This window comes from Lissotriton helveticus, chromosome 11 (assembly GCF_964261635.1).
Source record: "Lissotriton helveticus chromosome 11, aLisHel1.1, whole genome shotgun sequence".
Lineage (NCBI taxonomy): Eukaryota > Metazoa > Chordata > Amphibia > Caudata > Salamandridae > Lissotriton > Lissotriton helveticus.
In genome coordinates this window covers 820,140,321-820,164,541 of record NC_136072.1, presented here as the reverse complement: position 1 = coordinate 820,164,541, position 24,221 = coordinate 820,140,321, and the positions used below count along the sequence as shown (strand labels likewise).

At 45.0% G+C, this 24,221-nt stretch overlaps 2 protein-coding genes across 7 annotated transcripts in view; one reads left to right on the top strand and one right to left on the bottom strand.

Moving 5' to 3' along the window:
* Positions 1-24,221, bottom strand: part of LOC144792096 (uncharacterized) — a 710,230-nt gene that overhangs the window by 194,933 nt on the left and 491,076 nt on the right. The gene's annotated exons all lie outside the window — the stretch shown is intronic.
* Positions 1-24,221, top strand: part of CNNM3 (cyclin and CBS domain divalent metal cation transport mediator 3) — a 289,936-nt gene that overhangs the window by 256,995 nt on the left and 8,720 nt on the right. The window contains exon 8 of one of the 2 annotated variants that reach the window (XM_078666962.1): positions 21,323-21,399. The exons of the other annotated variant lie outside the window; for it this stretch is intronic. Coding sequence (XP_078523088.1) covers positions 21,323-21,372 — 50 coding nt within the window. The 3' untranslated portion in view covers positions 21,373-21,399. Of the gene's footprint in view, positions 1-21,322; positions 21,400-24,221 lie in introns of those variants that run through there. 2 annotated transcript variants of the gene reach the window in all.

The window sequence follows — 24,221 nt, the reverse complement described above, 5'->3', positions numbered from 1 at the left end:
CCCCCGTACCCGAAAACGAAACCATTATCACGTGCAATTGTGACTGGAGTATGTAGGATACAAAATTCGAACGGCGGAGTGTTTTTTCTAGTACTGTCTACATTACAGCCCCCCCCACACACACACACACACATACTCTCACCTGTAACCATCACTACTGCAATCTGTCATCTGGACCCCTCCCTTCACAGGCAGCACTTTCACAACTTTTACAACGCTTTGTGTAACTCGCCACCTTGATCTCTGCATCCAGGTCTGCACTATATCGTGGACCTCTAGTATATTCTATTTCAGCACCTGCCTCTCTGTTTACAGTTTCTATTTCTTGCAACCACTTTACCTCTTGTATTTGCACCCGGAGAACACTCACACTATGTGTTGAGCTAACTTGTTCGTGTTTAAAAACAAAATGCACATATCTCTGTTCCGACAGCCATGTGGGCATTACTATTTGTACGTTTTGTCTCTTGAATCTCGGGAACTGTACTGTGCATATTTATCGTCTATATGTGTTGGTGTTTTCCCCATTTTATATTGTAATCATTTTGCGACTTCCGACTCGACTCTCGGCATGGTCCCGCTCGCCCTGCAGCTTTGATAACGCGATGGCGGGAGTGGGGGCAGTTGTATGGTGGCAGAACCGGACATCAGCTACAATACCTTTGCGCTCAGTAGATGCAGTTCAAACAGTGGGTTGTCGAGTCTTGGTCCCCTCCTGTGAATGCAGTCTCCACACTCCTGGGCAGCACAGATCAGGACATCAATGACGCCCTGTAAAAGCGCCTTGAGATCTTTCTGTCTCACATATAATATGCCCTAGGATTGGTCCTTAATATCGCCCGTGACACCAGGATTCCCCAGCACGTGTGCATGCGCAGCCGAGATTTGGTGTGAACTAGGGCACAGGTGTTGAAGCTCACTTCTCTCCTTCTCTGCACTGTATGCAGTATACACTTTTGATTCATTGGGATCTCTAGTCCCTCAGGACATGTGGGAACCATTCCGCGTACCTAGGACACAGGGTTCACTCTCCAAACAAATGAGATGGACCAGAGAAATAAGTAAATATGGAACCATGATCCCTCAGTGTGCACTGACTCCCACGTCTCCAAGCACTCCTTTTACTACTCCTCAGTGGCCCACTTACCTCACTTAGGGCCAGATGTAGGAAATCCCATATTACCGATTCTTAAATACCGAATCATACCGTGTCGGTATTTAAGAACTGGCAATCGGGATGTAGGTAATTTTACAGATTTAATTACCGAATCGGTATGAATCGGTAATTACCGAATCGGTATTTACCGATTCGGTAATTTACATTCATTCCTATGGGCCTGGAGGCCCATAGGAATGAATGTCAATTACCGAATCGGTAAATACCGATTCGGTAATTGGGGGAGACATTGAAGGGTGGCAGGGTGGCACTTTGACACCCTGTTGCACCCCTCAATTGTGCATGGGTGCACATGTTGCAGACATACATGCCTTTAGGGCATGTATGTCTGCAACATGGCACTGTTTAAAAAGCAAAAAAAATGCTTTTCAAAGGGTTTTAATTATTTACCACCAACTTCTAGTTGGTGGTAAATAACGAATTCTTAAACCGCTACCTACATGCCAAAATACAGATTTGGTAATTTTACCGAATCGGTAAAATTACCGAATCTGTATTTTAACATGCCCCTACATCCCAAACTCCAAATACCGGTCGGTAACGGACGAAATTGGCCGTTACCGACCGGTATTTGCCTTCCTACATCTGGCCCTCAGTACGGTGGTTTAAAATGAGCCCAAGACAGGGGATCTAATGTGTTTCTGCTTCCTCCCGAGAAAAGCTTCTATGTCATAGAGGTAACAAGTGTTGCTTTGCCAAGAGAGTCTGTGCAGAGAGAGGAAGCACTGGTAAAATTATAAATACATAAAAGTAACCAGTTTGTATGCTGTAACATAAAAAGGAAAATCAATTAAAGTGTTGACAGCTACATACCCTGAAGTCTTTTCGCGCTATCACATTACAAATAGCAATTCCATTGCTAGAAATTTACAGTAATTCTTGGTGTCAGAGCAGAGTAAGTATATTCACCTGGCCGTTGCCTCTACAGAGAAAACACACTAGTTAACAAGCATTGGCATAGCCAATACGTCTCGCCTTTGGGACCTTATAAGTGTCTAGCCATGCAACAGTTGATGTTGTTGCACCAAGGATATTGCGCTGCATAACTAAATACTTATAAGGTCCCAAAGGCGAGACCTATTGGCTATGTCCTTTTCTGCACATAAACAATCCTTAAATGCCATTTTGTCACTTTTATGTGTGCTGCTTCATGTAACACACATAAAAGTCACACAATGACAATTTTTTACAGATTGTTCATGTACAGGAAGGGGGACCGTCCTGTACATAACAATCCATGGCTGTTTGCTTTTTCCATGTGTGCTGCACAAGGCAGCACACATGGAAAATGCAAAAACGAGGGAACATAATGCATTTCTCCTCATTTTGCCAAGTGAAGACCAGGTTTTCCCTAGTATTAATTTTGGCGCTGCCTGCTAAGTACGCTGTCCTTGTACATAGGGGGCAGTGTCAAAATCAATGGGTGTTGCGGTGAGACGCTCCCCAACATCCACTGCCCAATCCTTTCACACTAAAAATAGCATGAAAGGGGGCCTTATTTACCAGGCCGCGTTAAGCCACGGTAAGTGGCTTAATGCTGCCTGGTAAATAAGGCTAAGCCCCTAACACCACCACAACGTCAGAAAAAGTGATATTGTGGTGGCGATAGGGGCTTGTACATATGCCCCTCTGTCTGTTATCATTCTGAAAATCCACTAATAGTCAGTAATACTGTCCAAGCGTGAGAGGTATTTTATGACTGGTATTTGTTGCAGTACACTTGCAATGGTGATCCTACTGGGTTCTCAATGATCTAGCTCAGTTTGGGATAACATGGTATGAGCCGATAATTACTGGGGGCTTTTGGATCTAAGTTGGGTTTTATTATCAAGGATGGGAGTGTTTATCGCAAAATAAAAGCCTATAAACTACCTAACCTACAGAAACAGTTGGCGCAGTATCTAGAATCAAACCAGCTTCTACACGACTCCCAGTCCGGCTTCAGAACCGGCTACAGCACTGAAACGGCGCTGGTAGAAGTCTCTGAGATCATCAGGGAATCAGTGGATAGGGGCGAGGAGGCCATGTTGGTCCTCCTCGACCTATCCGCTGCATTCGATACTGTATCCCATAATATACTTGCCACCCGTTTACAACAGTTAGGGGTAGGAGGGACAGTGCTGGCCTGGACTAAATCTTTTCTGTCCAGTCGATCTCAGAGAGTTACGTTGCACCCTTTTGAATCCGAGGATAAGCCCCTCCTGTGCGGAGTGCCCCAGGGTTCTGCCTTGAGCCCTTTATTGTTTAATGCCTATGTGGCCCCTCTTGCCAAGGTAGTTGAGTCTTGGGGTGTCAGGGTGGTCTCTTATGCTGACGATACTCAGCTTGTTTTCTCCTTTAGAGACCGCTCTGACTCCCTCTTTTCCAACTTTACAAACTGCCTTGGCAATATTTGCACTTGGATGGCAGCCAATCACCTTGCCCTCAACACCGACAAAACGGAGGTTCTCTTTTTCAGCAAGAAATCCCCCCCCCTGCAAGTCTTTGGTGGCCTACCGTTTTGAATCCTCCCCCCTCTCCTGTACAAGCGGCTCGCAACCTTGGCTTCACCTTTGACAACGCTTTGTCTGGAAGTGTCCAAGTCAATAAAGTGGTAGGTGCTTGTTTTTCCAAATTGCGGATGATCAGGAAAATTTTCCCCTACCTCCCTCAATCATCTCGCAAAACAGTTATCCAGGCACTCATTACCACCCATCTAGACTATGCGAATAGTCTATATGCAGGTGCCCCCCTATACTTAATTGACCGCCTGCAAATTGTCCAGAACGCGGCAGCTCGGCTCATTGGTAATATCCCTGCTCGTACCTCGGTCAGAGCCTACCGGGATGAGCTTCACTGGCTTCCTATAGCCCGACGCATTGATTTTAAAATACTGACCCTGACATTCCGAGCAATCCATGGAATCGGCCCTCTCTATCTGAGAAAACGTCTTAAGATCTCTTCTTCAGTTAGACATCTGAGATCTAACAGTTTGTGTCTACTGACGGTGCCAAGATTCAGGCTCTCTCGTAGTGGCGGCAGATCTTTCACCGTCACTGCTGCCAGGCTTTGGAATAGCCTTCCTCTTGATCTCAGGTTCTCTGATTCCGAGCCAGCCTTTCGACGCAAACTCAAGACCTGGTTGTTCACTAATCATTAGGTCTGCAACATTTTCAGGTTCAGTATTTCCTTTCCCTTAATGGGATGTACTCTTGGTTACTCTCTATGGGGACTCTCATGTAATCTTAGCGCCGGGACACTTCCGCCGGAGGTAGCCGTGCGCTTTACAAGCTTCTAAATAAATAAATAAATAAATAATTTGCAGAGTTAATGGAATAGGGTCATGAGGAAGTTCTGTAGGTCTTTTTTTAAACAGGTGATCATGTTCTGTTTGTGGCTAGATTTCAAATCAAAAGGTGGTAAGGGGGTGTAACACTTGTTATTTCTTATTATGATAGGCAATGTAAAATCCTGTGCTTTAGAAGTGTGTGGTCAATGCTAACATTACTTGCCTTTGAAGTGAAATACAAAGACAGGATGAACTTCCAACGACTATCTAAAGAACACTATTCTCTTTGGCAACCGTGGTAATACTATAGTCACACACTATCTCTGTGGGGACCTGGGCATGTCTATAATCACACACTATCTCTGTGGGGACCTGGGCATGAGTATAATCACACACTATCTCTGTGGGGACCTAAACATCTCTAATCACACACTATCTCTGTGGGGACCTGGGCATGTCTATAATCACACACTATCTCTGTGGGGACCTGGGCATGTCTATAATCACACACTATCTCTATGGGGACTTGTGATCTTTATAATCACACACTATCTTTGCGGGGACCTGGGCATGTCTATAATCACACACTATCTCTGTGGGGACCTGGGCATGTCTATAATCACACACTATCTCTATGGGGACTTGTGATCTTTATAATCACACACTATCTTTGCGGGGACCTGGGCATGTCTATAATCACACACTATCTCTATGGGGACCTGGGCATCCCTATAATCACACACTATCTCTGTGGGGACCTGGGCATGTCTATAATCACACACTATCTCTGTGGGGACCTGGGCATCCCTATAATCACACACTATCTCTGTGGGGACCTGGGCATGTCTATAATCACAGACTATCTCTTTGGGGACCTGGGCATGTCTATAATCAAACACTATCTCTGTGGGGACCTGGACATGTCTATAATCACACACTATATCTGTGGGGACCTGGGCATGTCTATCATCACACACATTCTATTTGGTGACCGTGGTAATACTATAGTCACACACCATCTCTGTGGGGACTTGAACATTCATTTAATTACACACAAGCTCTGTTTTGGCTTGAGCATCACCAGCTTTGCATTCTCTGTATGGGGCTTTTTGAATACTGAAAAGTAGTAAAGTTAGACTTTTGGTCTAAGTTTACATTGTTGAAACTGAAATGTACAAAAGTTAGAATTTTTGTCTAAGTTTACCATTGTGAATTGGGCCCTATTTTAATGAGGACTTAAACACAATCACCTTCATGCACTATCTCTGTGGGGACTTAAACATCGCTATAATAACACACTATCTTTGTGGGGACTTGAACAACACTGTAATACAACACTATCTTTGTGGGGACTTGAAAATCACTATAATAACACACCATCTCTGTGGGGACTTGAGCATCTCTATGATAACACACTATCTCTGTGGGGACTTGAGCATTTATATAATTACAGACAACCTCTGTGTGGACTTGAACATCATTAGATTCACACCCTTTATAATAGGATTTAAGCTTTGAATGTACACACTATTTCAGTATCTCTGTGGGAACTTAAACATCTATTTTGCTAAAAATGTCAGCAGCTCCTCAAGCTCTGGATTCCACTTGACCATATTCCTTTGTTCCATATGTTAATTTCTTTATGGTTAGTTCCCTTATCTCCTAAGACTTTAAGCACTAATAAATAGGTTAAATGCAGCTTTAAGTGTCTTTCGTTAAGCATGATATGGTATTTTCTGGCACATTAAGATAATCTGCCTTTAATGTATACACCTATTATATATGCAGCAATTCATGTATGAATATATTATAATGTTGTTTGTGTATATTGTTGCTAAAATAAACATTTAGCCATGTGCCTTCGACTGTATTCAATCACAAATAGTGTTATGGACTAGGTCCCCACAAGGATGGTAGCACGTGTTCAAGTCCCCACAAGGATGGTGCTGTGCGCACGATTAAATAACAATATATTTGCAAATTTGAAGCAGGATCCTGTATCATGAATTTTTTCTTAACATTTTTCTGTTAGTTGTGTGTTTTAAAAACATTGGGAAAGGTAAGTCCCCACAAGGCAGGTATTCACACATAGTCCCCACAAGGATGGTAACACGTGTATGTGTGTGTGTGTGTGTGTGTGTGTGTGTGTGTGTGTGTGTGTGTGTGTGTGTGTGTGTGTGTGTGTGTGTGTGTGTGTGTGTGTGTGTGTGTGTGTGTGTGTGTGAGAGTGTGTGTGAGAGTGTGTGTGTGTGTGTGTGTGTGTGTGTGTGTGTGTGTGAGAGTGTGAGATAAAAAAAAAAACTGGTGAGTGATGCTGCCCAGGGATTGTAGTAGTAATGTCCCCAGCTTTACTAGCTGTCTTAGTGCTGAAATATTATTGCGCAAATCTCATTCTAGAATATTGAGGTGGGTCTTTTTACTTGGTCATTTGTGAATTGAGGAACCAGTCCTTCTAAAGTGAAGCCTTCTGTACCTCTGTAAGCATTGATCTCAAAATACCATGAGTTTTATCCTTTCGTTGACAGTGAACATCTTACAAATTGGAGTGCTTCATTAACCACCATTGTTAAACTGTTTACATTGTATTGCCTTCATCATGTAGCAGGAAATGAGTTAAGAATATTGGTCTACCTTATCTGCTATCCCTAGTTGCGGATACTGTGTGGAATATTTTTGAAAAATTGTAAGGGATTTAGAGTACAGAGTGTCATCTTGACTAATCAGCACAGGGATCTTAGGATAGCCTTTAGAAAGGCCCCCACAAAGAGATGGTGAACCTGCCGTCCGTCTGGCTGGTCATATTGTGCATCTCAATTTTTGTGCATTTCAGTTCTACTCTTATTGTGCATGTCAATTTACTGCACCTCAACTCTTGCTAGTTCATTTTTCTCATATGCCTTCTCTGAAGTGCATCTGTGGCCCAGCATGTCTTCAATAATGTTGGAATTATGAGCAAAAGTGGGCAAAGGATTAAAGCATGCATGTGCTCCAAGTCCTCTCTTATTGTATTGCTCCATTTCTATAGCGCTTACTACCACTTTGTCGGGCGTTAAAGTGCTTGCCAACATGGGTACCACGCTACACCGTGTAGGATGTGTTACTAGAAGGGTGTTGTCTTTGTTTTGATCCTATATGGGAAGTATTTCCTTGTTGTGCATGAGGACACAAAGGTGCGGTTATCATGTTATGGGACTCAGTGCTGAGCAGTGTGATGGATGAAGAAGTGTGAGAGATATGCATACAGTTAATGGTTTTTAGTAAACTAGCAGCTCTGCAGATCTTTTTTTGGTATTTCTTTTGTTAATAGTCCACCTAGCTGATTACTGCACTGGATTGTCCATTCTAAGTTCTTTTGTTTAAAATGTTTATGTTCCTGGGCAGGCACAGGTTAGAGAGACAAGTGGTTGCGAGATCTGCTGGGTTGGACTTTAATATCATCCCACATCTGACTGTCATTGTCTGATGCAAAGAAGTGGCCGTAGTATGTGACTAGTCTGGACCTGCATTAGTAGACTAAATTTGTGTCTTCTGTTAGCCAGCAGTCGGTGGCAGATCTCTTCAGTTATTCCACATCTGTTCAGATAGTAATGGAGGGTTTATTGTTGTAGACCGGTACGCTCTAGGATGATGGATAAGACTTGCAGCAGTTTTGTATTACTTGAAAAGTAAAGGGAACTATTAGGCAGCCTGTATGAACTACAACCAATATTATATTATAATGTTCGAGGCATGTGGGCTGCTGAATTTATATCTGTGCATAGATCGCCGCCTAGTGTTGGGTCCGGATGATTGCACATTGTTGTCCAGGAAGAGTCTTCGAAGTATCACGAGATAGGTGGCTCCTCCCCTGGACTACAGTGCGCATGGGCATCCTCTCCATCCTCAGATTGTTTTTTTCCGCCATTGGGTTCGGATGTACTTTCTTAACTCGCGTTCGGAATAACTATAAAAACTTTTTCACAAGGCCTTCGGGGCGTCGGTATTGTCGTTCGTTCGGTGCCTCGTACTTGTTCCAGCTCTTCGAGCTGGACGTCGACGGCCGCTTGCCTTTTCGACACCAGAGGCCCCATCCAAGATCGACGATGGAATGGAGTCCGTTCAAATGATGTCCCGTTTGCAACTCCAAATACCCTCACATCGATGTGCACCCGGTGTGCAATAAATGTCTCTCACCGGACCATGACGAGGCCAGCTGCATGGCCTGTTCTCGATTCAGGTCGAAGAAGACTCTTAGGCTTCGACGTGCTGCAAGACAGTCGGCACGGGAGTCGGCGCCCGACCCGGAGAACATCTTCGAGGCTGACGACGAAGAGGGTTTAGAAGAAGAGGATCCTGATCGACAGTCCGATCCCGCGTCGGAACAGAACTCGAACTATGATGAGGACGAAGAGGAAATCTACGTCCAGAATGAAGACATCGTCGAGGTAGGAGACGACGCACAAGCCATCGGAGCCGTCGACGACTACTCGAGCGATGAGCCAGGCCCAACCGCAGTAGCGGGGCCTAATAAAGACTCTATACCTTCCACGGCTCAGGTCGAGGCATCGCCGGAAGGCCTTAGCCGAGATCTTCATCCACGTTCTCTAGCCCCGCTTCCAGGCCCGGCTAAGAACATTTCAAAAGAGCCATCGGTCGATCGCCCACAACCAGTGGAGAAATCGAAACCGAAACTGATCAAAACAGTCATCGGCTCGACGTCTTCGGCACCAATCAAGTCAAAAGGTGTCATCGACCCGACTGGGTCGCACGGGGGTGTCGACCCAAAGATCGGAGCTAGTGAGCCAGTCTCTAAAGTCAAGCGCGTCACGGTCACGTCGTCGACGTCCGGGGCCAAAGATGGCGACCCTACCGAAGGACTCAAAACTCAAAAGACCCTCGAACCGAAGCTTCGGAAGCCAGTAATTGTCGAGGCATTCGAGTCGAAAACAACACTCGACCCGAAAGAACATATCCAATCGAAGCAAAACGGCGTACCTGCTGCGCACCAACAGCTCGAGTCTACGCATGGCCATATACAACATGCTGAACAGTCGAAGTCGGTCGGATCGAAAACCACGCCTCCCTCGAGGCAGGTCAGTCTGGCTTCAATGCCTACGGCGCCGATAAAGTACGGACTGCCCCCGACCGCACGACCTAAGGCGGCCCAGCTCCAAAAGGACACCGACACATCCAAGTCTTTATCGGTAGCTTCAACCACTCGACCCATAGAGCAGGACGTTCTGTTCCAGGCGCCCAACTATGATAATCAGTCGAAACTATTAATCGACTCCGATTCAGGAAGACTCACGATTTTATAAAAGGAAAATCAGGCCGGAAACTCCTATGGAGTCGTACAAAATACCACTCAAAAAGAAGAGGGACTCTGCCACATAACCTACTCTTTTTGAACCTATACAGTCCTATGGACAGGACTGTACCTATTCTCCCACACATGCCACTGAGGATGTACATGAAGGGTACAATGAAGACCAGTTTAATTATCCTGTTGACACGGATCAAGAGGAGTCCCAACCATTGACTGACCCTGTTGACCCTGATGAGCCAGACACCATGCCTCACACTCAGTCCTATGCAGTCAAAACATCACCTAATGAGGATACTGCTGTGTTTAACGCCTTGATTGAGAGGGCAGCCCTTAACCATGATGTGGATATGCACGCTCACCCAGTAGAGGAAGACTTTCTGTTTGATACCTTCTCAACTTCAGAAAGATCAGTGAAGACGTTGCCTATGCTGAAAGGTGTGCTCAAACACGCTAGTGACATTTTCAAAGAACCAACAAAGGCACGGGTTGTGAATCCCAGGATTGAAAAGAAGAACCGGCCTGCGCCTGTAGACCCTACGTATATCAAAGGCCAGCTCCCGTTGGACTCCTTGGTAGTGGCTAATGCTCGTAAGAGAGCAAACTCTCAGACAAGTGGTGATGCTCCTCCTCCGGACAAAGAATCAAAGATCTTGGAAGCTTCTGGCAAACGTGTAGCAGCTCAAGCGGCTAATATTTGGAGAATCTCAAATACACAAGCATTATTGGCCAGATATGATAGGGCTCATTACGACACGTTAGAGCAGCTACTACCACACCTGCCTGATGCTTATAAGGAAGGAGCTGAAATGCTAATACAAGAGGGGAAGCTGATCTCAAACGCATCCATTAAATGTGCGTTAGATGCAGCTGACACGGCAGCTAGGGCCATCAACACTAGTGTGATGCTAGGAAGACATGCCTGGCTCCGCATATCTAGTTTCAAGTCGGAGATCCAAACTACTCTGCTTAATCAGCCAGTTAACCCTGACTTTCTGTTTGGTCCTGATGTAGACACAACCCTAGAAAAAATAAAAAATGACACGGAAACTGCCAAGTCCATGGGAGCTCTACAGTCACAACAGTTCAGGGGCGGTTCCTTTCGTCGCTCCGGTAACAGGGGAGCTTCTAGGGGACAAGCATCACAGCAAGCCCAATACAATAAAGGAGGCACACAAACCACCTATAACAAAAGCAATAGGGGTGGATACCGTGGGAACGGCACCAAAGGCAGAGGACGGGGAAATAATAATGCCAGATCCTCCGCCACCAATAAACAGTGACGTCTTGTCACTGCCCCCGGACCATATGACACCGGTCGGGGCAAGACTTCAGCAGTTCCTGCCAGTCTGGGAAAGCATTACCACAGACAGGTGGGTGAGACAGCTTATACAATACGGATATTGTCTAGAACTAATGTCCACTCCACCCAACATACCCCCAGGGCACCGTCCTATGTCCGCAGAGCACATGCACTTATTGCAGCAAGAAGTCATCTCCATGCTGCAAAAAGGGGCCATAGAACTCGTGCCTTTAGAACTACTGGGTACAGGGGTGTACTCTCTGTACTTCTTAATCCTAAAAAAGGACGGGTCTCTCTGGCCCATTCTGGACCTCAGACCCTTGAATCAATACATCTTGTCAGAACATTTTCACATGATCACTTTGCAGCAAGTTCTACCATTGCTCAGTCAAGGGGACTTCCTGGCAACCCTAGACCTGAAGGATGCATATTTCCACATTCCCATTCACCCCAGTCACAGGAAATATCTCAGGTTCACCATCAACAAGCAGCATTACCAGTTCAAGGTCCTGCCTTTCGGTGTCACCACAGCCCCCAGAGTGTTTACCAAGTGCTTAGCAACAGTAGCTGCACACCTTCGGAGACAACACATCCATGTCTTTCCGTATCTGGACGACTGGCTTATCCAAGCAAAGTCGGCCCAGCAAAGTGCCAGCCACATGTCCCGCACAATTCACCTCCTACACAGTCTAGGATTTTCACTAAACTACCAAAAATCTCATCTTCAACCCGCACATGTACAACAGCGCCCAAATAAACACGCTGACAGCAACAGCACAGCCAAACTCAGCGGGAGTCAACAGCATGCAGGTGCTGATTAAAAAATTCAGGCCCCAACACTCACTCCCAGCGCAAGTGTTTATGCAGTTAATAGGCATGATGGCCTCCTGCATCTTTATAGTCCCACACGTGAGGCTGCACATGCGTCCGCTTCAGGAGTGCTTAGCGCAACAGTGGAACCAGGCTCGGGGACAACTGAAAGACCTAGTGTGGGTGACCGGTCGTGCATACAACTCTCTGCATTGGTGGAACACACAAAACCTTTGCAGGGGACGACCGTTCCATGAGCCTGTGCCACAGACAGATAGTGCTGACAGCGGACGCATCTCTCCAGGGCTGGGGAGCGCATGTCCTCTATTACACAGTGCAGGGCCTATGGACGACGCAGAAGCAAAAGATGCACAACAACCTACTAGAACTGATGGCAATCTTCATGGCAATGAAGGCATTCAAATTGCATTTGTGCAACAAAGTCGTGCTGATCCGGACGGACAACATGACTGCAATGTATTACATCCAGAAGCAGGGAGGGACACACTCTCCACAATTGTCACACCTAGCACAGAGCATGTGGAAGTGGGCCGTTCAAAGGAACATGTTCCTCATGGCGGAACACCTCCCAGGCAAGGACAACCAGATGGCGGACCTGCTCAGCAGGCACAGCCATCAAATGCACGAGTGGGAGATCCATCCCTCAGTGCTACAACCGTATTTCCAGCAGTGGGGTCATCCAGAAATAGACCTATTCGCCACACAAGAAAACGCAAAATGCCAAACCTTCGCCGCCAGGTTCCCACACCCGCAGTCTCAGGGCAATACGATATGGATGAACTGGTCAAACAGATTTGCGCACGCTTTTCCTCCAGCACCGCTCATACCGCTGGTAGCGCGCAAACTGCAGCAGCACTCCATGACTCTCATCCTAGTCGCTCCAACGTGGACGAGGCAAGCATGGTACACCACGTTCCTAGAACTTTCAGTGGTGCCCCACCAGCGACTGTGACTCACACACAGTCTCCGCACTCAGAGCCATGGAGACATTCAGCACCCAGATCCGCAACAGTTGAGCCTTGCAATATGGCTCCTGAGGTCATAGTTTGGCTACCTGAACCTGCCCCCTGACTGTATGGACATCATCAAGGAGGCTAGGCGTCCTACAACCAGGGCGTGCTATGCGGCAAAATGGAAGCGTTTTGTCATTTATTGTTCCAACAATAACATAAATCCGCTGGATGCATCAACGCAAAACATCATATGTTATTTATTGCACCTATACAGATGCAATCTAGCCTATAGTTCCATCAGGATACATTTGGCTGCAATGGCAGCTTACCTTCAGAACAGACAGCACCTTTCGCTTTTCAAAGTGCCTGCCATTAAAGCTTTTATGGAGGGACTCAAAAGGGTAATTCCTCCACGGCACCCACCTTCGCCTGTCTGGAATCTAAACATAGTTCTCACCAGACTAATAAGTCCACCCTTTGAACCTCTTCACTCTTGTGAAATACAATTTCGGACATGGAAAGTGGCTTTTCTAGTAGCGATCACATCGCTGCGAAGGGTTAGTGAGCTGCAAGCCCTCACTATTCAGGAGCCTTTCATTCAAATTCATGCTAATAGGGTAGTGCTGCGTACCAACCCTAAATTTATGCCTAAAGTGGTGTCACAGTTCCACATTAACCAAACAATTGAACTGCCGGTATTCTTCCCCAATCCTGATTCAGTGGCAGACAGAGCACTGCACACACTGGATGTTAAAAGAGCTCTCCTGTATTACATAGACAGGACTAAAGATTTCAGGGAAACTAAGCAACTATTTGTTGCCTTCTCTCCACAGCACAAAGGCAACCCAATTTCAAAATCAGGTATAGCCCGATGGATTGTTAAGTGCATACAAATCTGTTATCAAAAGGCTAAACGCACATTAACGATTCCCCCAAGAGCGCATTCCACACTCAAGTTAGGGGCATCCATGGCTTTCCTAGGTAACATTCCTCTAGAGGATATATGTAGAGCAGCCACATGGACCACCATACACACATTCACCAAACACTACTGCGTGGATGTACACTCTAAACAGCAAGCTGCTGTAGGTCAGACTGTTCTCAGAACTCTTTTTCAGACTGCTGCAGCTGGCACGGGCAACCGCCGCCAAGGAGGATACTGCTATTTATTCTATGCACAGATATAAATTCAGCAGCCCACATGCCTCGAACGGAATATGCTACTTACCAGTATGCATCTGTTCTTGGCATGTAGGGCTGCTGACATTTATATCGGCCGCCCTCTTCCCCGGTGCCTGTAGCAGCTGTAGCACTCAGAATTATTCTCCTGCATGGTCATCACTTACTGTATCATACTCCATCTCTGCCACAATGGCGAAAAACAATCTGAGGATGGAGAGGATGCCCATGCGCACTGTAGTCCAGGGGAGGAGCCACCTATCTCGTGATACTTCGAAGACTCTTCCAGGACAACAATATGCAATCATCCGAACCCAACACTAGGCGGCGATCTATGCACAGATATAAATGTCAGCAGCCCTACATGCCAAGAACAGATGCATACTGGTGAGTAGCATATTCCATTAGCCGGTGGAGTGTTATAATAGTTTCAGTGTAGGTTATGTATTATATTGTAATTGTGTTATATTGCACTTACTAACCCTGACAGGGCATTGTTGTGCTTTACCGTCTGAGCAGGCTATCTCCACAGGAAAGGGAGTAGATTTAATGAAAGTCTGACTAAAACCTTCCTTTTTCCCCATCTGAGCTCATGAGGCCAAGTTTTGGCACTTTACATTTCTAAAAGAAACATTAGCAATTTGGAATGTAATTTTCACTTTTTGACAAACTTATTGAATACTCACTCAAGAGTTGTTTTTCTAAGTAGGAGTGGCTTAAGGGATCATTCGGGAGTCCCGACAAAAAGCTGTGGGGTAAGGCTTGACACATGTAGATCCATGAAGTACATGCACATAACCCTATGTCTTTCATTTTTCCCCATTTTTAACCATACCAGCAAGAGGTAAAAATAATTTATTTTCCCTACTTAGCCAGGTATTTTTTATCATTTTTTTTCCCCGATAAGACCCTCCTATTCTTATACCTCCCCATTCTTCGTAGTATATCATCAAAGTGCTCCCATGTATTCGTAAGTTATAACACGCACCCTTCTGCAGCGGGACAGGAAGAACCCTATGATGAAGCATGCCACCAATGGGAAACCCTGGTGGGTGAGGGTTATTTTAAGAAACTTGCTGTTTTCTACCTAATCTAATGAGTGGATAGATAGTCCAATCTTTGGTTATTACAGTAGATATAGGAGGCTGAGTCCTCTGTTTTTCTGACCTCCAAAACACGCCCCCCCTCCCCTTCCCCCTTTGACAAACTTTACGCTGGGTGGCACGTTGCTCCACATCCCAGGGTTAGGGTTTTTGTTGGTAATTGGAATTAGTCTTGTGCTCTACAGTAACCGTTCCATGCTTTTACGTAAGTTTCTATGTGATATATTACATTACTAGGAAATAAGATGTGATATTTAGTGGGGAGGGGGAGCAGAATATAACAGAAATAAGGGGATTAACATTAAATGGGAAAAAGTTGACAAAGTGTTTTCTAATAGACCTTATGAAAAACAAAAAAATCTAACATTGCAATATTGCTCTCTGACTCTGCTTCCCCCAAAAATGTTATTGAGGCTTTCACAAATTTAAATGTTATTATGTCAGATGAATTAACTAAGCCCAGCAAAAAAAGCCCCTGACTACCCAAGATGGTTTAATATGAGCTGCTCTGAAACCCACAGGATCCTATAGTCTGCCTTAAGAAAGACCCAGAGGAACCAAGAGGAAATAGCAAAAGCCAGGAAAGATTATAAGAGGTTATCTGGGAAAGGAAACAGTTTTTGAAGGACAAGGCCTGGGAAGACTTAAAAACTGCCTCAAAGGCTCACATGCATTCTGGGGGGTGGTAAATGCATCCCCCATGACTGGTGACGAAATGACTAAACTAGAATTTGTGCTCCCATCTAAAGCCTGGGTTAATCATTTTTCGGTTATTTTTTCACCAAAGCTAGGATTATTAAAGGATCCTTCTGCACCTGAAATCGTTTATGATAGGAGATCTGCTAAAGATTTAAGTGATTCAATGGAGGTGGGGATGTTAAGTTGGCAATTAAGAATAGTCGCCCAGCGAAAGCCCCGGGTCCGGATAGGATCCTCGTTGATTTATACAAGTATTTACCATACTTCTGGGCCCCGGTGATAATAAATGTCCTTAAGGCAGCAATAGTAGGCCCACTAGTTAAGACCTGGCAGGAAGCTATCATAGTTCCAATTTTTAAAAAGGGGAATAAATCCCAGCCTCACTGTTACCGCCCAATTTCTTTGCTAGATAGTTCTGTCAAGATCTTTGGCAGGGTGAACTTGGCCAAATTGGCACTATGGGCACTCGAGCACCAAGCACTTTCGATATACCAGTTTCTGCCCTGGCTGAGTACAGTGGAACAAACACTAAATTTGGCACGAATTGTCCAAAAGTACAGAAAAGCCCAAAGGGGTAGTATTCGTTTAGCCTTTATGGACTTAACCTGTGCATTTGACACCATAAACCGCTGCACATTATTGTACATAATGTCAAGAATGGGGATTGATGGTGCATTTATTACTTTAAGCAGGCTCCACGAACGCGTCTCGGCCTCAGTACGCTATAGTACCGGAGGAGATCTTACAGAAAAATTCCCATCTGAGATAGGGGTAAGGCAGGCGTGTGTCTTGGCTCCTTTCCTCTTTTCATTATATATAAATGGACTGGAAGAACAACTTTGTGCAGTGGGGAAGGATATTCCAAGACTAAATATGTGTCAAATTCTTGTATTATTATACCCTGTCCTGATAGCCAGGACAACAAATGGCCTACAAACACTGCTTGATTCTTTTTAGGCTTTTATGAATGGTTTGGGCTTAAAAGTCAATCATACAAAATCTTTTATAATGGAATGCGGACCAAAAAATTCTAAAAAGAGGACATTTTTACTTAGGGGTGAAGAAATTTAAAAAGATTATGCATTTTACATATCTGGGGGTACCATTTGATGCTGATTTTAATTTAGAACACGTTTTAAACATTAGAATGATGCAATTCCAGAAATCCAATGATGCTATTTTTAGATTTGCTAAAACACTCTACCACAAACCAACCAAGGAGATTTTATGGATCTATAAGAGCAAGAGCCTCTCAGTGGTAAACTTTGTGGCGGGGGTCTGGGGACATATGAATTGCAAATCATTACAAATAATGGAAAATACATTTTTAAGGAGACTTCTGTCAGTGCCCCAGAGTTCCCCTGATGCTTTTACCCATGATGAAGTAGGAATGAGTTCCCTGAAAGATAATATTGCATTACAACCTTTATTGCTTTGATTAAAAATTTGGAAAAATCCTGAGGCTACCTTGTGTAGGACAATATTGACTGATCGTATGGGACTGGATAAGAGTCTAGATAGTCCTGGGTTAAGATAACTCAAAATGAAGCTTACCAAAATGAGTGTCTCCGAATATTACAGAAATCCTGACACTCTGTTTCACCTGTCTCTATTAAATTTCTTTTCTACCAAAGCCTTCAGCGGATAGATACTACTTATAACATGTCTAAACAACCGGAACCCTTCCCCCAGCGACAGAGAACCCACACTGTATCTACAAATTGATCTAAATGAAAGCCGGAAATTCCTGCCGACAAGGCTGTGGTTAAAAACAATTCATTACCTAGTCGCTTTTCCCTCTCGAGGAACATGGTTTGCATCACTTCCATTATGCCCCTGTGATAGTCGATCATGTCAAAGCACTATGCACTTTATTTTATACTGTAGTCTGGATATTCCCCAGAGGAAGCGTTTTATCGGCCCTCTCTTACTTGCTGTTGGGATTAGAAACTATGAACTGGCAATGGAATACGTACTCTCATTAGAAACAATTGAAATTATATACTGTCTTTTAAACTATCTTTATACTGCTTTTAAGGTCTGTAGTCAATACCAATTACTATCTATAAATGTATAAAACTCTGTGTATAAGGACCTGTTGGCTTTTAAAGTTTTAAATTGTAAACATGTATGTGCAATCTTTTATGGCTCCTTCAAGAGTCGAATAAAGTATTTTCTGATCTGAACATCTCCACAATTGTAACTGTAAGTCCCTAGTAAGTGGTACCCTGGGTAACCTAGGATCTGGAAGCTGAAGAGGTTCCCCTGCTTCCTCCCCCTCCCACACCACCCTCACTAGGTAGGACCTTGCCGATGCCTTTGCAGCTTGCTTGCCTGCCCTTGTTAGCTGAAAAACAACAGTCAACATGGCACTCTTCCTGGCTGCCATGCCAGCCAGCACTGCCTGCAGGCATAGATATGTCACCCCTCTAGGAGGCCTTACAGACCCTAAGGCAGTGTGCACTATATCACAGGTGAGGTCATATCTGCATGAGTAGATATGCCCCTACAATACTAAAACAAATTCTTAAATATTGTGAGTGTAGGGAAGCTATAAGAAGCACATGGGCTGGAAACTCGACATCTTGAGTTCCCTAGCACTGTGATGGCTTCTCTGAAACCAGGAGTGTTTGGTATCAAAGGGCACCTCAGAGGTGCCCCCTGAAAACCTAGTGACCCTGGTGTGGGCACTGCCTGGCTTCTGGCAGCCTGCCACAAACATACATGTTTTTGGACCCCGATTGGAGAGCCTCTGCTCTCTGGGACCAGAACCAATGCGCATCCTGGGCAGAGGTGTCACACCTCCTCCCCCAGAATGGGCCAGTTCTCGAAGGGGAAGTCCTGCCATCTTTGTAATGCGCCCTCCAAACCTCTGCTGCTAGCAGCAGATAGCAGTCCCCGGTTTACACCCCCATTTTGGTCAGGAAAACCAGCTGTAAAATTCAGAGAGACTAGGAGGTGTGCCCACCTTTGCCAACTCCACCCTTCAGGTGGAGGAGGCAAAGTTAAGCACACTTTTCAGTCCCCTCCATCTTGAAGATGAGGGGACTCCTCCAATCAGGACTAGGTCTATGCCCCCTCCCACAGGAGGGTGGCATAATGTGGGTGTAGTAACCCCAGGTAAGGTGCCCATTAGCTGTACCTGCTACTCCCGTAAAGCACCCCTAAATTTAGTATTAGGTAGCTCCACAGACCTGGAAACTAGATCTGCGATGACCTAAGAAAAAAGACAACATCTCTGAAGCTGACCCTGCAGAGAAGCCTGAAGACAAAGGCTACCTTTGCCCCTACCCTCCTGGCCTGTCTCCAGCTTCGAAGAGCCTGCTACCAAAAGGTGACTTGTCTTGCAGCCAGTGACCTCTGAAAACCCCATGGATGACTGCTGCCTTCGAAAAAGACTACAATCTCCCGTAGACAGCGGATCAGTCCAGAAGAAATCTACTCCAAGGACTTTGGATCCACGATTCCTGCCCACTCTGCACCCGACGCCCACAGCCCAAGTCTGAGTGGCTCACCTGGCCACTGAAGTCTCCCCAGCGAGCTTGACCTCGAGTCCAGCGTAAGCTGACCTCCACGACGGCTCCTGCAGTGTGAATTCCTAGGCTCCCCTTACTGCGACTGGCTCCAGTAAGAAGATTTTGATGTCGAAAGGCACCCCTGTCCCTTGTTCAAAGGATGAAAAAGACCGCCACAAACTGGATTACGATACTAAAGAGAATGGCTGTACTTGAATCCTTTGAGGTGCAGTGGTTTTGAGTGGTTAGCTGCTGACCAACAAAGCACTTTTGCTTGAAGTCGTACTACTTTTCTTACTTGCTAAAAAGGGTATTTTAGGTCTCATTCCTGAGTATAAAAGATTTCTCACAACAAAAGCATTATTTGTGACAGTCACAGATGTGAGGGATCAAACAATGACCATGTCGATTATTAATATACTGAAGATAAAAGAATCTGTGATCGGTTGAAGATGCTCAAATGATACAGTGACCATCTGAAGACACTTAAATGGAGCCACTGCCTTTTCGAAGCATGAATCAGTTGCAAATTCATATTCTTTTTAACACTCCCATCAGTTGTGGATTTAAAGTCGTTTAGACATTTTAGAATGGATGCTCTGACCTTTCACTTAAAGGAATCTCCAATTAGACCTGTAACAAGAACATTGTTTTGTGAGTACAAAACTAATGGTTGTGGCAGGTTACCATTCCTTTCTGTCCAATTTCTGCTGTTTTTTTCTTATAGTAAAGCTGGAAGACCACTGCCACCTCTGCTTACTTGTCTTTGTAGATATTTGAAAATGGTACACTTGGAGGTATCTGTTTAATTAAGCAGCTCTACGTCTGTAGTAGCTAGAGCAGGCTTCTCAAACCAGTAGCTCGTGAGCTACTGGTCGTCTCCTGCTACATGCAAGTAGCTCTCCTGTGTGCAGCCCAGCCTACTAAATTAGAAGCTTTTGCCTGGTTGAATTAACATACGTATACCAAAATTGAAAGAGCAGTCTAGTTGACCAATATTTCTTATCCATATGATGTATTTTAAGCGAAGGAGTGTTTGTTTTAACCTTGGATGATGTTGTCTTTGATGATGAACAATCGCAATAAAGACTTATTGAATTGAAAGTGTATATTCAAAAACCTATGCTCATTTTCTGCACTTATAAGCTGATATTTGAAGAAAAGTATATTTTTTAAATGTATTGAAAGCTGGTATTTGAGGAATAAAAATCAAATGGTGTTGACGAGACTACTTACAATTATTATTAACTTGGTGCTAGGGACATTATAGCCATGGTTGTTATGTATTATCCTTGTAGACGCATTTCACATTGACTAAGCATATTTTTCATTACTGCAAGCAACCCTGTGATGCAGTGAGGTTATCGCTTATGACAATCTTGCATATGGTGGCCACTAATGTGATCTTACCTGATATGACTACTAAATCTCTTATTAGATTAGGAGGATTTTGTTCAACATAAGTAGGTCTAATAACATGAAAGTTGAAGATCCCTTAGCTAGACATTTCAGCCCCTCGTGCAGAAAGACTGCTGCTTCAGATTTTATGAAGTAGCTGAAGTAGAGATGAGCTTTCCTGGTTAACATGCCAGCAGGATCCCCAGTACTTTGTGATTGGTTTGCACAAAAATGGAACTGGGGGAGTAGATTTTGGAGCTGGAAAATCACTCCACAACTGAGTGTAGTTTTGGATTCCTATTATAAAATTGAGGGATGGAAAGTGTCACTTGCTGTCAGAGCTGTTTCAAAAACATTTTCCCTCAGTTGTCAGCTAGGACTCCATACCAAAACTGCCAAGTTGACGGCTGTGAGGCATTTTATAGACTGAACCTTTTGAAAATTATGGGATCTTGTCATTTATCGGGATGTTTTCATTAGTTGGCCAAGGTGATCTTTTGCTCCATGGTTGTCTGTCCTTTCCTCTGTGCTCCAGACTCCTTGATGGCCTCCTCTACTGACAACCTGTCTTTCTTTCTCTTTTCTCGTCTCCAGCTTTCCCTTTCAGCCTGTCCATCTTTCGCAGCATTGAGCATTGCAGTTAATCTTCAACTGATATAAAATGTGGGAGGTAACCTTTATGATTCCTTTTCCTTCTACACTTCGGACTTAGCGCTGACCTCCTGAATAATCTGTTTCTGTGATGCTTGTTGCCTGTATACTAACCCTCATTTACAATTCTGTGCTGTGTGCATGCATCCCAACTCGTACATTTCATCCTTGGCTTCATTTAAGGTGAGGACAACAGCTTTGTTTCTCCTTCTAAATTGTTTCTTGTATACTTCCCCAATTCTTTTGCTTTTTCTTTTTTCTAAACCGCCTTTAGCCTAAACGCAACCTATTGAAAATTGTGGTTTCTTTTGTTATGGGGTCTTTCCATATCTCCTTCAAATGTAACCTCCCCAAAGGTCTTTGAGGGGGGCGGGGGGATTGATCTGGGAATGTCGATATACCTTAAGCCAAGATTACCTATTGGCATGTTTCTGTTTTAGTCTGTTCCAGTGAATGCTTTCTGTATGTGAGACAGAAAAACTCACCTTCATGGTTGGGGTGCATGTCCTGGCTTATTAAAGATGGCTTGACCCTGTTTATTGATGCATTAGTGCTCCTCCTAAAATTAAAAAAATGTAATGGGACAATGCCCTATATATTTTTTTTATTCATTTTCAAAAGGCAACATAACATGTATCACAATGTGAATGAAACATCAAATGTACAATCTCCCTCCTCCCCGTACTTGCCATATCCAGAAATGAAGTAGAAGGCATGGATATACCTCCCCAACAAGCATGTGGCATTTGTTGACCTTAATGCCATACTTGCAGTGGCGAAAACCTTGCCAGACTGCTCCAATTTCTTAAGAGTCCCTGTCCCCCGAAGTTGTGGGAAACGACCCTGCCGATTGCTTAGAACAAGATGTTTGTACCACCAAGCTTTCCGGCGAAGGATGGGCAGTAAGAAAGTAGCAGGCTTATACCTTCTTGCCACAGTCCTTGAAACAGCAGGGCCAAATAAGGGTTTGTGCCACACCACCAGAATCGGCCCTGTTAAAGCCTCATTAAAAGGCAATAGAGGTTCCACAACAGAAGATGGTGAATGCAACACCTCCAGTAAGAATATTTGGCTTGACCTCAGCTGTGGGCAGTTGAAGGTCCAAAAGTTTAGCAGTATTCTTGATGACCGCATGTTATGGTGCAACATCCTGCGAAGGTAAGGCCTTTGGCGATGAAAGGTCCCACTCCGGGGAAGTGTCTAAACCACTGGCCTCCCGAAGCCCCTCAAATTCATCAACAGAGTTGTGGATTTCTCCCTCCTCTGCCTCATCCTGCTGGTATTCCTCTTCCCCCAGCAGCCTTTGGGCTTCTCTCCTTGAATGCATCTTCGGGATTGGCTTCGGCGGCGCCGGAGACGACAGTGCTGGCGTCGAAGGAGGACCCTCAGAAGCGGGCAATGGCGCTGCTCGAAGTTGAAAAGATGATAGCCCCACACCAGATGGTGCTGGAAACTGGTGTTTGCGTCGAAAACCTTGGAGCTGGAAACTGCTGTCTGCATAAAGGGCACAAAGGGTGCCCAGGCAATATTGCTGGGGAATGCCCAAATTGAATGCAAGCGGACACACTGGGCCAGACGGCACACCGGTAGGGTAGGATTTCTTGGCAAACATTCCAAACATCGCATTGAGAAAATGAAACGCATCCGACCCTGGACCTGGAAAAGGAACAGAGTCTGGTTCCAATCGAGGCTGCGTGGAAGGCTGAGGCTGTGGCGCTGGGGACGTCTGATCCGGTACAGACAAAGCCACAAGAACAGGAGAAGATTCCCTGGGCTCCTAAGAATCCGTGGGCGCCGGATAAACCCTGGGCACCGGAGAACCCCTTGGCGTCGGAGAGGGGGTCAGAGTCGCTTGAGGAGAAGGAGAAGGCACCGGCGAGAGAACATCCTTAGTATGACGTTGCAGAGTTGGAGAAGCCGACCTCGAAGCCCTACCCTTTGACGATCAACATCGAGATCCATGCCTTTGCCGTTTATTGTGTTTCTTCAACTTCGAGGTATGCGAGGCCGACGGCTTCGATTTTGATCTCTTACGACTCCTCTTCTCCTTCACCCTTGCCCTGAAAAGCTTGGCCTTGCGCTCTTTCAGTGCCTTTGGATTCATCTTCCGACAACTGGAACAATCGTTGACCTCGTGTTTGAGAAGTCAGCCTTGCATATGAAGTCCACTAGTTCTAGTGGGCACCTCGTAACAGTCTAATCGACCCTTATTGATGGTGGTTGTAAAGTCAACCTTATAGAAAGCTATCCTAGTGGTAGCATGAATCAGCAGTCTTCAGGCTAAGACTTCAGAGAACATGTGAAGCAAGCTGTTTTACCAATTATAATCCCTTGAATACCAAATGAAAGGACACCACACAAGGTATGTATCAATTATATATGTATTTAATCTAAACACAACCCCTCTGCACTCTTTATGAGGTCCGAGGTAAAAATACAATACAAGTCACACAGTTAATATACAATAAGTTGCACAGTATACGTTATGCACTAGGGGCCTCACTAACCATATACTAAGAAAGTGGTATAACTACCACGTGAGAGTTAGAAAGCAGACCTAAGGCCTGTAGAATTGCTGGGGCTACACTAAGCAACCAAAGGTTTGGAAGTAGGAGACCCACGGGAGCCGCGTGCAGTGTCTAAACACAGGTGCGGGTTCCCATTGGCTTTCTATGGAGTTCGTAAAAGTTACAAAGTTATAGATTAAGAACACTCCCGGATGGACTAGGATGGAACCCTTTTAAACTAGGACACTTGGAGAGTCAAGGCCCACGGGAGCACCGGAGTACTTGTGTTACCTCACCCAGGGAAGCCGGGTGCATAGGTGCCTTTTCGTGTTGGG